General features: G+C 33.7%; 1 protein-coding gene across 2 annotated transcripts in view; it reads right to left on the bottom strand.

Annotated features, from left to right (window-relative positions):
- Nucleotides 1–13,382, bottom strand: part of DNAH7 (dynein axonemal heavy chain 7) — a 120,148-nt gene that overhangs the window by 18,010 nt on the left and 88,756 nt on the right. For both annotated transcript variants that reach the window (XM_075512168.1, XM_075512167.1), the window contains exons 47-53: nucleotides 12,728–12,882; nucleotides 11,613–11,803; nucleotides 8,211–8,344; nucleotides 7,208–7,543; nucleotides 4,621–4,747; nucleotides 3,213–3,407; nucleotides 97–189 (exon numbers count right to left, since the gene is read on the bottom strand). In XM_075512168.1, coding sequence (XP_075368283.1) covers nucleotides 97–189; nucleotides 3,213–3,407; nucleotides 4,621–4,747; nucleotides 7,208–7,543; nucleotides 8,211–8,344; nucleotides 11,613–11,803; nucleotides 12,728–12,882 — 1,231 coding nt within the window. The remainder of the gene's footprint in view (nucleotides 1–96; nucleotides 190–3,212; nucleotides 3,408–4,620; nucleotides 4,748–7,207; nucleotides 7,544–8,210; nucleotides 8,345–11,612; nucleotides 11,804–12,727; nucleotides 12,883–13,382) is intronic.

A 13,382-nucleotide genomic window follows, 5' to 3' on the forward strand; every position in this document is an offset into this window, starting at 1 on the left:
GGTTGTAGACAACGCAGTTGAAATGCATACTTGCAAATACTTTTGATTTCTAAGATGGACAGACCTTTTTGAATACGGTGAAAGTTTCGTACATACTTTGTCAGGTCTCAGGCAGCGAATGATAAGCATCCTTTGGAACTCCCCCAACTTGTCTTTCCACTCTGCAGGAAAATCCTCATGCTGGGGATCCTAAAAACATATGTATTTCAACATTCTTTAAAGCATTTGTGAATTACCTATAGTGAGAGTAAAATATCTTTTAACTTGACACATCAATCCATGATGTATTTTCTTCTTAATCTACAGAAATAGGGTGAACATGCTTAAAGCTTTTAAAAAACCTAAACTTTAAATATATATTTATCTAAGAAGCTTCTCTTATAGCAGAGAAGTTATAGTATTTTTTTAAGTGGTTAAAAGATGATAACCCAAAGTTTCTTTCTAGAAAGTGGAGGAAACCTGAAAATGCCCTTTACCTCCCTCTTTCTGTTAGAACTGAATTATGGTGTCAGTCTTCAATATTACAGTGATATTACAATGATAACCATATAATCAATGACAATCACATTACAGTATTACATGATAACTACAAGTTAGGTTGCATCTGAATGCAGAAAATGAGTGCAGGAAAAGAAGAATTGGAAAATTAAGTCAAACCATGCATCAGAGAACTTAGTTTGTAAATGGTCTATGAATAATCCAGCTGTTATGTTGTTATTGCAGGTATCAGATTGGGAACAGCAGTTGTTGTGTGGTATGTTAACTTCTTATTAGACTGAAGTACAGTGCCAGCTAGCTATGCCTTTCTGGAAACTGGTATTACAGCTCTGCTGGTGAGCCTCTTAGGCTTGCCTGTAGAGGGTTGGGCACAGAGGTATGCAGACAGACCTGCACAAACTGCATTCTAAGCAACTTTAACAAATCACAATGGAGCTCACATTCTGCTAAGGATCTGGAGCCTGGCTCCCTCCTTCCCCAACTTCTAGGCGCTTAGTTTCAGATCAGAATCCAGAATGCTGCCTTATTTTTATATTAATATATGAGGGAAAATAGGTACCTCAGAATGACATTACAACAGCTGTTGAAGAGTTTAGCTAAAAATTTGCAAGCCTAGTAGAAAACTGAGTGAATTAGGAAACACTGAGGAGTGAAGGTTGCACTGAAGACTCCATTGAGGTGTGCCACTGTGTTGAAAACTCTTCACTTCTCTGTGAGAAGAGATGCATCAGTAGCTTAGAGATTAAGTCAGCCAGCTAGAGAAGAACAAAGTTTCGGTCCCTACTCCAAGATATGCAATACAAATTTAGATAAAATACATGGAACCCTTGAATTGGGAAGTTTAAGTCAGGTCTCCTCTACTTTTGGAAGCAACCTGATCTACAACAGTAGGAGGAGAAAAGTGCATCTCAAAGTCCTTTGAAAAACATTCATATTCAGTGTATGGTTGCTGATGACAAAGCGGCTCAAGCAACACTGATTTTGTGCCCTCCTTCTTTAACACACATGCATGAAACTGCCCTTTATTTAAATTTGTGTATCAGTAACAAGACAGTAGGAAAAGCTGGTTGCATATTACTGGTGATAAAAAAAAAGCTATCAAAAAGGAATCTTCCCCAAGACCCATTAACTAGCATTTTTTAAAATTCCAGTGCATTCCCATGAAAGTACTAGTATTAAAGCTAGATTGGTAATGAAAATGTTTTCACATAACAAGTAAAAGGTATAGCAATTCTCTTATATCAGGACAGTGATAGATAATGCCATTCCTTTTCATCTAGCACTCAAGGTTCAGTAACTGAATGTTCCTGGCTACTGTTTATTAGATTCTTTATCAGTTAACTGATGATCTCAGTCTATAGATATCATTTTATTGAATGCCACTTAAATGATGAAATTTCTTTTTATTTCAGTTTGGCTGTGTGAATGCACATATAGCTATCACACACATCTTGAATCTTTACTTCTGAAAGTCATGACCTTTAATTTAATTAGGCATTGCTTTAAAAAGCTATAATCCCAAAGTGCTTAATTAAGTAGTCCCCTCCCTCAATCTCTTTTTCAAATGCCATCATTTCTCTGTTCATTTTCCAAGTGACTATTTCCCAAAGAAGAACTAAAGCCCTCAATTTTCTGTATCTTTTTGTAAATGCCCAAGTAAAGCATTATCTCTGCTATTCACCTGTTTTCTGTAATCTGGACAACTGAAGGAGCTGCAGCTGCTTAGTTTCTTTAATGTCTCTCATTGTACACTTATGAGCATTTCCAACCAAAAATCTGTTATTTTCCTCTCTGTATACTTTAAGCCCATTTTTTAAATAGAAAGAATTTCTAAATCTTTGCCATTTACAATGAATAAAACACACAATTAATCTTTTTGAAATGGGTGTAAGAAGTTCTGGGTCATTTGACTGAATATTGGTGATAAATTTTCATCATTTAAGTTAACAGTGAGAAAAGTGGTTCAATGGACTAGCACAAATGGACAGTATTATCTGAACATGCAAGTGGTTATGGTCAGATATGGTGCAAGTAGGAAAGAAGGATAACTTTTTTAATCATTTTTTCAGGATGTATGTGTATGATGAGCACTTTGCATATCAAGAAGCAGAAGGAGGGAGTATGATAAAATAAAAAAAGGATTTAATAGTAAGATTAAAGATGAAGCAAGTACCCAAACATGGAGTAAAATTCATCTGAAGAGCTTATATTTTTTAAGGAAACAGTGATGAAGTTAGATGAAGACAAAGTAAGTCATTAATGCATATATCAGGTCACTGGGAGAAGACGGAATCACACGTCTCCCAAATCCCGTTCTAATTTCTCTACATGGCAATAATTGGTTTTTTACATTTATCCAGGAAAGCAGCATGCTACATAATAGCATGAAAAGGCATCCCCAAAGCATGGTAAACAAATGTATAGACTGACAAGGGACAGTGGTTGCTTTAAGTTTAGCAAATTTCACTATCACCTTAGTACTCCAGGTTTTGTTGCCTTTTTTCCATCAAATTCAATTCAAATAATTACTTGCTATTCAGAAGCCACCTGACAAATTGACAATAATTTACTACTACACACCATTTGCTTAAATATTTACATTCATATATGTAAGAACATACCATGTAAAATGACAGCACTTTCTTTTCCCTGAATAAATATTTTCAGTGTGTTAATTAGCTTATGAATGCAAGCAATCACGAATGTTAACATACCAAGCTGTCATATACCAATTTCCATCCATCCTTTAGTCGCGTAAAATCCTTACGAATGTTTGTGAAGCATGGCAAATCTTCTAGTCGACAAATTTCATCCCAAGATTTTGGAGGAAGCCAGGTACATGGATTAGAAAAGGGATTGTCCAAACCTATGCCTCCAGTCAACAGGAATTTCCACTCATTCTCATTAATCTACAATGAAAAACACTGCTCTCAGGACTAACTAAATAAAATCTAATGGTTTTAGTACATTATGTAGGAAATCAGTACATTTATCTGAACTCTTGCATTAGTTGAAAAAGCTTCTATACAACTACTAAAAGCTTATTTCCAAAGTATTCAGTGTCTGGTTCAGTTAAACATGAATTTAAGGAATTAAAAAACATAAGATACGTAACAATTTAAAGATTCATCTGCATTCCTAAACTTGGGGAATGAACAATGTTAACTGATTAGGTTTTTAGATTAGGTTAGGTTAACTGATTAGGTTTGGGATTCTTCAAATCCCAAAATGTTGAAGGAAAAAAAATATTGGTGATATCTCAGGGAACCATATATTTTGCAACCTTTTCCCATAATGCAAGTCTAAATACGAAAAAGAAATATCAACCTATTACGTGTCTCATTCCTTTCTCAATATTCCTTTATCTCAAAATTTCTTTGATGGCTTAAATTTGTAAATCCCTGTGAACAGGAGAACAGTGTGCCCTGATTATTACTATCAGCTCTTGAAAGAATTCACTTCTATGTATTCCCCAATATAAACATTTCAAAAGTTTCTAAAATTTTTAATGTTTCCATATTACACTGAAAGAAACAACTCCAAGCAACTATAAGTACTGTTTTGCAGATGATATTGTTAAAATGCATGTATTTCATTATGAATTTTAAAAATCCTGTAAAGAAATATTTTGTAAAGAATTACTAGAAATTAATAGAATTCAGTTGGTACACGTGTTTGATTTTGAGGATTTCTATGCAAAAAATAAACACATTTAGCACGTTAAGTGAAAAAGATGAGTAGTTTCTTAAATCAGTGGTTACAATTAATTTTTATATGCTCTTAGAACTCTGAATACATTACAGTAAAATTCTGCAAAGTGTTCACTGTAAGAATAACATAGGCTGGGCTTTGGTTTCAGTAATGTTTAGAAAAACTGTTATCATCTAGCTCAGTTTTGCCATACCTGTTTGTTGTATAGTTATTTTATTCTAGAGAACCTTTTTCAATACTTATAATTGCTTATTAAAACGAAAATAAAACACACCAAATTGAGGCTTAAGTAATATAATTATATATAAACTTATTTTTCTATTCTTATCCTGTATGTTCCTATTACTGATAGTTTGTATATGCAGTTTAATATATATCATATGAAATCACAAATTATTTTTAATTACTGACCAATCTTTCATGTTTGAGGAGATTCACAGTTACACAAAAAGAGAAGAGCAGCTTGTCCTTTTCAAAGAGGGAGCGACAGACATTGACATAAAGTGAGTAAGTAAAATGATCCTTGAGAATCTTCAACCTACAGGTGTCAGAAAAAGAACCACCTTCCATTAATATCACTCTGAAGAGTGTGCACTCTGGAAACCTATTACAAACCATTTAGATCTTCTTTGTTCTAATAAACTCTCTGGTCAATTACCCCAAAGCACATACCATTTTGTGAGCAAAATAACATAAAAAACATTTAAGTGCAATTACAACTTAGTAACACATGATTTTCAGAGGAAGTGAGAGGCCCCTTTTGGGAGGGGCGGAAAAGAGCAGCAATTTTAAAATTCATTACGAATATAAATACCAGTGCCAAAATCAAAACAGTCCATCTTTAAAGGTTATCTGAAATACATTTCCCATTCTACAGAGTATTTTCCTTAATACACTATAATACAAATATATTTAAAACTCTGTGATTTATTAGCAATAATTTGCTTTAAATACAAAGCACAGAGGCCATCTATTGTTTTATAAAGGTTTAAGTTCAAATACCTTGAACACCTAGTCAAAATAAGGAAAAGTCCATTTGGGTGGTTAGACATGCAGTGTCTGAATTTGCACAACTACTTCAAATACTTCTTTAAAGGTAGTAACAAAGATGTGGAGAGGTGCTATGGCCTTCTTCCAAATACCTAGGTCACCAATCCCTTGGCAGGGACCTACTCGGAGGGTATTCCTGCAGTTCAGACATGGTGATCATTCAGGAACCTAAGTGTGATCTATTATAATTGGAAAGTGGAAAGCTTTTGACAGAAGATCAAGACTGAGAGCAAGCTATGTTATTTGATCTGTGTCTCCTTTTCAGTCTTGTGTTTCAATCTGGTTTTGTTTTCTTCCATTCAGCTAACAAGAAATAGACCATTTTTAATAATATTACTGTAATATATAAATGCTCCCAGTTTTTTATTAGCATTTTAAGTCCTTTCAAAATTACTGATTCCTCATCAGTTAAATGGATATACATATAATTTATACACAAAACACTGACACAAAGATGGCCATGGGACAAAATGTAAACTTTTTTCAAGTTACAGAAGTAATGTGGTTTGCATGAGAAAAGAATGATTAAAAAAAAAAAAACCTCAGCACAGAGCCTGTAATAAAAAATATCTGACTAGTGAAGATAACCCAAGACAAATTATTAATTCACAGAGAATCTTCTGTGAGTCTGTCTTCCTTTGCCTTCACTGGGCAAAATTATCAAAATGGGCTTACACCAATCATTCCCTGGGAATGCACACTGTCAGCTGGGATTCAGGTCCTGTATCCGTATATTTCTGCTGACAGGTTCTGAATCAAAATGAGATTATTTTATTTATTGCTTACTTTAATTTAGGCACACAGGGATTTTTTGAGATATGAAAGAGTAAGATTTAAAGTCAAAGAGCTAGGTTTATAAAACACAGATTGCCTTATTGGTAAAAGGCTACTTTGAATGTAGTTTTAAATATGATACCAAAATATTAAGCTCTGATTTAAATAATTAGTAGCAATATCTTTGATAAAACAGTTGTGCTAGACTTAGATTGCCCAGACCTTGACTAAATTCTAATGAAAAAATAACCTTCATAACCAGTATGCCACTAAACTGAACACTACACATTAAACTACACACTAAGTACTACAACTTACTTGTATTTAAATAAAATATGGACAGTAATGGATAATTCAGAAATTGCCATTTGCAATTTTAACTAGAAAAATTTTCTATATGCAAATTGGGAGAGTAGTTTCCCTCTCCCATCCTTTGTTCATTTGATGAACAGGCAAGTAGCTAAGCAACAGGAGCAATGCTCTGTGATTTGAAGATCAAATAAAGCCACTAAAGTAGAATTTAGTAACTGATGTGATAGAACTCTGAAAAACTTTCTTTAACAATCTCTGTGTAGACAATTCACTTCAAGGGTATATTTTGAATAATCCTAACGTGATCATAATAGTGAGGTCCATTATATGTAAAATAAATTCAGATCATTAAAGACTGCACAGTTTCTCCTGTTCTCATGAACAAGCTGGAAGAGGGAGGGATACCTTAAGTATAAAACAATAATCAAACTGAATTAAAAAAATGTTTGGGTTAATAATTACTGCCTTGCACACTCTACAGCCAAGAGCCCCAGTCACAAGACTTCATTCTCTCTCACCAGTTGTGTGGAAAAAGTTTCTTGAAGACATACAAAGTCTCTACATGCAGTGAAATATAAAATCAAAGAAAGTGGACCATTTTTATCTAACTGATACTTTGTAATTTCACACATGATTCGAGGTAGCAATTACTAAATAGAAATAGTGGAATATGTTGCACTTGTAATATATTGTACTATTTTGTTTCTATGAATAAATTATTTTCCAGAAAAATATCTGACATATATATGTACAAAAAAATATTTCAAAATGCAAAGCCCGAGACAACACACTTTGGAGAAATGACAGTAACATTTCTGGAGTAACTATGAATACATTACCAATGGTGAATTACCACTCTTACCTCGTTTGTAAAACTTCTGATTGCTCCGAATTATCTATAGACATGATGAAAAGGTTAATAAACCACATGAGTGAATACTGGTACATTGGCTCAATGTTGGCTAGATCAGCAATAGAAAAAAACAATATTGACGAATGGATAGCAATAGGACGGTAGCCCATACGAATAGCATCAATCTTCTTTTCTGTCTCTTCAGCTACAGCTTGCTTTTCAGAAATCTCATTAGCCAGAACTTTGGAAGAAGACAATATCTTGATAGCAGTTTCATCCTCCAAAATATTTCCTTCTGAGGCTGAAAGAACTTCTAAAATCTTGTCTTCTATTTCTTTTAGCTGCCTAAAATAATAGACAAGATTTTTCACATATGAAAATTACAGCTGGTTTCTGTTAGTTTCTATAAAATAAGATAATGTGTAGATTCTATTCACGGTATGCAACTTGCATAACAAAACTTTTTTTTCTTATTAAATGTTCCCTTACATTTCTGAAATATTTATCCATTTTCAGGCTAAAAATGGATGGCAAAGGGAGGAAGTGACAAACCACTTTGAATACTGCACATTTCGTGCTTTGACCCATGGGGAAAGATGCCCTTTGCCATGTACAATCGGTGCAAATCTAGCACACAACAAAAACATATCTAAAACACAACCATTAATATCTAATGAAAATTTGTGAGGACAGCAAATCATACACCAACATCATGAAAGGGATGCATAAAAATAGAAGGCAGGATCAAGAGTTACATTTTACAATTACACAACCCACAATTCAGCTCTTTAACATTTTCTAATAATCCCAGAGAAGAAAGGCACAACCAGTAGGAATATGAGTAAGAGCATGCGTCCAAATCACCCTAAAAAACAAACAGAAGCCTAAGTTTGGGCTCTCAAAAATAGCAGTCTTGAATTTCCTGTTAAATCAAACAAAAAAAAGTCTCTGAAATGTATTTCCTTAAACTGCAATCTGCTTCTATCCCTAGCAAAAGAAGTTATCTTGATACCTTTTATTCTCAGCCCCTTGAAGGATGAGGGCTTGTTTTTCTTCTTCAAGATCTGGCCTTTCTCTTGCAGCTACAATTCCAAGAAGCTGATCCTGCATTCCTTCTGAAGTTATCATGAAGTTCAATAATGTTACCTGTTAGAAGAAATATTTTTTGAAAGATAGCACAGTTATGGGCAGATGCAGTTAAAATGCTTCTTCATTTACAAGATGAGGTTTGTATAATATCATGTAATATGTTCAACCAAACTTTGAGAGAAAATTAATTACAGCTGAGAGTTTAAGATTGTGTCTTGGAAAGCTAACTCCAGGATTAACCCAGGAAGTTAACCATAAGAGGGATGTGACAAGAATGTATAGAATTTAAGTCTGTTCCTCAAAATTACACTGAAACTTTGAATATCAGTGCTTCAAGCGATTGGTCCATATAACATGAACGAACACTTTTACATGCAAGAGGGATCCACCCATTTGATATCTGTATGCATCAAGCAGCCTTCATAGAGAAAGGAACAAAACATTTCATGAATGGAAGATTCAACTTAATGCACCGATTTTGTAAATAAAATTGGTATTGCTTGTTTTCCAGAACTGTTCCATCTGAACATCCCAGTGCAAATGGGATGCTGGCACAGTATTTTGCAAAAATACAGATAAAGTCCAGGTAGGTCACATTTTATGGTGTTTAGAAACTTTTCACCCATAAAATTTTTGCTGTTTTCATAAAGTAAGTGGTAACATATATGCTGGAGTTGTACTTCAAACTATTATTGCCTCTGCTGCATACGTTTTCCCTCTTTAACGGCCTTGTTCACATGCCATTCGTGGTATTACTAGAGGGATATTTGTATCCTAGAATTAGGATAGCATCATGTTCTCTTTTTCATGAGAAAATAAGTCACTGGAAAAAAAAAAAATATTGTTTAAAAGAATTCCCATCCCATGACATATTTATAATGGATCCAGAAAAACCCACACACTCTTGCTGAAGAAGTGGCAAAAATGTACAATATTTTACATGAGAAAGGGAAGGAATACATTACTAGCAGAAGGCTAGAAAATAGTTTTATGCATGTAGTTCAAAACCAAGAAAATAATCTACTTATCAATCATCAAGACTGATGAAGGTATTGATTTTAATTAATTGACTAGGTAATACAGATTCTCTTTGGGCTTTTTTGGTGGGTACAGGTACCATTGACCTGTGTTTCAAAAGAACATTTGCCTTGAACATAGCGATCAGTTAGAATACGGAATACCCATGAAGTTAATTTGTCTTGATCTGCTTCTGCCACTAATAATATCTGAAAGTTGTCCAAATATTTGAGGCTTTTTTCATGAGTTTTGCTTGTAAAGTTAGGAGGTGTAGTATTTTAACTTTCTTAAAATACATCACTAATTGTTTTTGTTACAGTAAGCCTCAACTGAAAAAAATTTAGGAGCACAGATAGCATATCACACTGTTCTTTCACACAGGAATTTTGAGAGGGGGTTCAGTTCTATATGACACTAAGAAGCAATAAGATCTTCACAAGCATCATCGCCTTTTTCTTCCTCGCCTTATTTAACAATTTTAGTAATGGGAAATATAAGAGGGACCTAATGTTTCAAAACTTCAAGAGTCTTCTATAGGCTCCATTTCCCTTCTTCAAAGTAAAAAGCTAGCTACAAACAGCATTATGAGTTAGCTTTCAAGCAGAGCTGCCATGCTGTGAAAGGTTGTCTGGTTTGGACATCAGAACCTCTGAGGTCTAAGCGCAAACTGCTGTCTACATTCTACATTTCTCCTTGGTCCCTGAGGTACGGGATGATATTTTTTATGGACATGAATAAGTCACCTTTCCCTCAGCAGTGCTGAAAACAATCTGATTTTTTTAGTGGTTTTTACTACATTTAATTAATAATGTTAGAAACAGAAAAAAGCTACTCCAAATGGCTAATAACTGCAAATACATATCTAGGCAGTGTAAATACATGTAAATACATTGACCTATGTCTCTTTACAGGCTTTACTATGTAAGTCACATCAGAATTCAGTACAATCTTTTTCTGTGAAATATGATAACCACATCAATAATCATTCTCCTTGGACTCATTTCATCAGCTAGCTCCTGAATAATCCCTAGGACAAATTCACCAATGGATGTTGCAATTAGCTTCAGACCAAGGTATTTAGATATTGGTCTGCTCCCTGTACCTGAGCCACCTTAGTCAGCTAGCTCAGCTGTGTGTGGTGTAGCTGGGAATATACCCAACCATGTCATGAAGCAACTGCTCCTCGTTAGAGCAATTAACAACTTATGTCTGACTGCATGGAACCCAAGTAGAGAAGATTAATCTTTAGAAACTTGGGGGGGGGGGGGGGAGGAAGACTGTGTTGACCATTGATTGGCAATTAGGGGATTTTAATTGTTAAATAAAAAACTTCTCCTAGGAAATAACCTTCATATAGCTTTTAAACGTGTATGTACTCTAAGAATAAAACTTTGGATGTTCTCTTCCTTTCATATTTAATCTTTTTTTCTGAACATGCAGCTAATTACCTTATTAGATAAAAGATCAATGTTTAAGTGATTTGATGCGCATTGAAGCGAAAAGAAGTTATTCCCTTTCATTAATTTTTGTCCATTTTTCCTGCATCAGTACTCCTTCATTGTTGAAACAACTTACTGTTCCATTTTACTGACTATCATAATAGTTTATAAAGTTTCAATTTCAACGTTTTGTGTTTCAGTATAGTCTATGTTTAACCGAAGGGTGAATTTGCAATACACTTTTCTATAAACAGTTCTTCAAAAATAATAATAAATAAAAGGGGGAATACACTGCCCAAGCAAATTCAAATAGACTAAATCATCAATTTTATTCTTTAAAGCAGGAAACCACCTTGTTTTGTCCTAACATAGAAAAATAAGAATAGCTATAGTTATCAAATATATAAATCTGTAAATATATTTTATATCTATAATAAACAAGGCACAATGCCAGGAATTGCTCAGACTCCTGTCCCTAAGTATATGACAGATAAAAATCGTGAATATGAAAGCCTAATGCAGAGTTTGCATGTGAGGTGACTATTATATTAAGTCCTTGTAAATATTTTTATAATAAAAGGTGACTAAATAACATCAGGAGATACAGACTGGGAAAGGTGATAAAATTAATTAATTAAATAAATATATTCCTGACCATATGAAAGAATGACAGTATTGCAAGGTGAAGTATGAGATATGAGAAATGTCAACACTTCTAAGATAATACCAGTCTTCCAGCAGTGTAAAAAAACCCCCAGTATTGGCAGGGGAGACGGAATAAACAAATGCCAGAAATTCTTCCCTGGTTTTAGCCAAAGAATCATTTTAAAATTAAAATAGAGTTGCACATTCATTTTCAAAATTCTCACCTTAACAGAAGTTTCAGGAAGATAATGTGGATTTCTCAGCTTAGTTGTAATATAAAAGCGGAATTCAGGCGCATACTCGATAGTGGAGTCTCCAAGGCAAATGCATATACTCCCTGACTGCTTAAATGTCTGTTTGAGCAAAAGTGGCTCTAGGATAGGATCAAGTTCTTCTCCAATATTCTCCAGTAGCACTTCAAAATAACATAGGAATTAGTAGGACTTTCTTGACATTTATATTACTGATTAACTATTCTTTACAACACATATGTATAATGTGTATTTACAGTGTGCAAACAACAAAACTATTAATCGAGCAATATCTAGAGATAAGGTTAATGTTTCTTAGAGTATTCAGCTGATTGAAAAACGAATCAAAGAAAAGTACCTTTAATTTCTTTTTCTAATATTATATCAATTTCCAAAAAGGCAACTAAAATGTTATCACTATTACTGCTGCCAATGGCTTAGAATGGCAGCTTAAGGCTACCATTTTTAAAAAGGGAAATAACAACAAGTTAAATGCCACATGCCACAGAAATCATTTTGGGTAACTAAGTCTGCTTCAATTTTCACTGTAAGCATATGAGATCGTCAAAAGCAAGAAAGAAATAATGGAGAATAAACAATCCATTTCTTCACTTGTAGTTCAGTTAGCCATTGAAAAATAGCTGGAGTTGTAACTGTGTTTCACTAATTTATTTCTATTTGAGGGTAATAAGACTACTTGCAATAAAGATGCTACAGAGAATACAAGAATCATTAATGATCACAGTCTAGCAATCTGGTATTTATACTCTTGAAAAGCCAAATAAAAACATTACTTTTTAGAAATAAAATTATTGTAACGTGAAAACAAAGAAATGGCAAATCTTATAAAGCAATTAAAAGATACAAATTAAACTGAGTATTATAATTATATTGTGCTAAGAATTATCTTATAACTGGGGTGAGGACTTCAATTACTATAGTACTAATTTGATTCAGAACAAGAAAAAAATTTCTCTGTTTTCCTTAACTATGAGAACATTTGATACTCACTGGAGTTTCATTTTTTAGCTAATTGTGCCCCCTCCAGGTTCTTCTGTAATTTACACTTTCATTAGTCATTAACCTACCAGGACTGCCAAACTGAATGCAATTTTCCAGTGTTGTAACAAATTGAGGGTCGCTGAGTTTGATTATATGCAAACTATTGGCTTTTTCCATGTTCTTTATCCATTTATTTGCTTGACCCTGAGGATCTATCATCAGAGGCCATCTTCTTGCATTACTGAAGGGAAAAATACAAACTTTCAAAATTGAAATATAAGCTCTTCAAATGTTTACCTCAAAGTACTTCTTCAGGCAATTTATTCCCTTTTGTCATCAAAACAAAAGCGTGTCAGTATGAAATCGTAGTAGGCACAGAGTCAGGTATAATCCTTGATGAATTTAAGAGGAGATAGATGAATCTTAAAGTTCTTTACAAAAAATATTTTTCCTCTTTCAAAGAAAGTACTTAGAATAAGACTTCTTACTTTCTAGAAGTTTAATCACATTTAATCTTACAACACTTTCAAAATAAAAAGATCACTCTAAGTTTTGAAATTTTGAACAGCTTTAATAGTCATATGCATAAGTGAGCATTTTCAAGTGAAAATGAATGGAATTTTCCACTGAAGAGACATTTTAGAGTTAGTATAAAGGGAAATATATAAGCAGATTCAAAGGTATCTACCTTTTAATCCCTAATCCTTAAGCAGCAATGGACACGAAGAGCTTCTGGATTTT

Source organism: Mycteria americana, chromosome 9 (genome assembly GCF_035582795.1).
Source record: "Mycteria americana isolate JAX WOST 10 ecotype Jacksonville Zoo and Gardens chromosome 9, USCA_MyAme_1.0, whole genome shotgun sequence".
NCBI lineage: Eukaryota > Metazoa > Chordata > Aves > Ciconiiformes > Ciconiidae > Mycteria > Mycteria americana.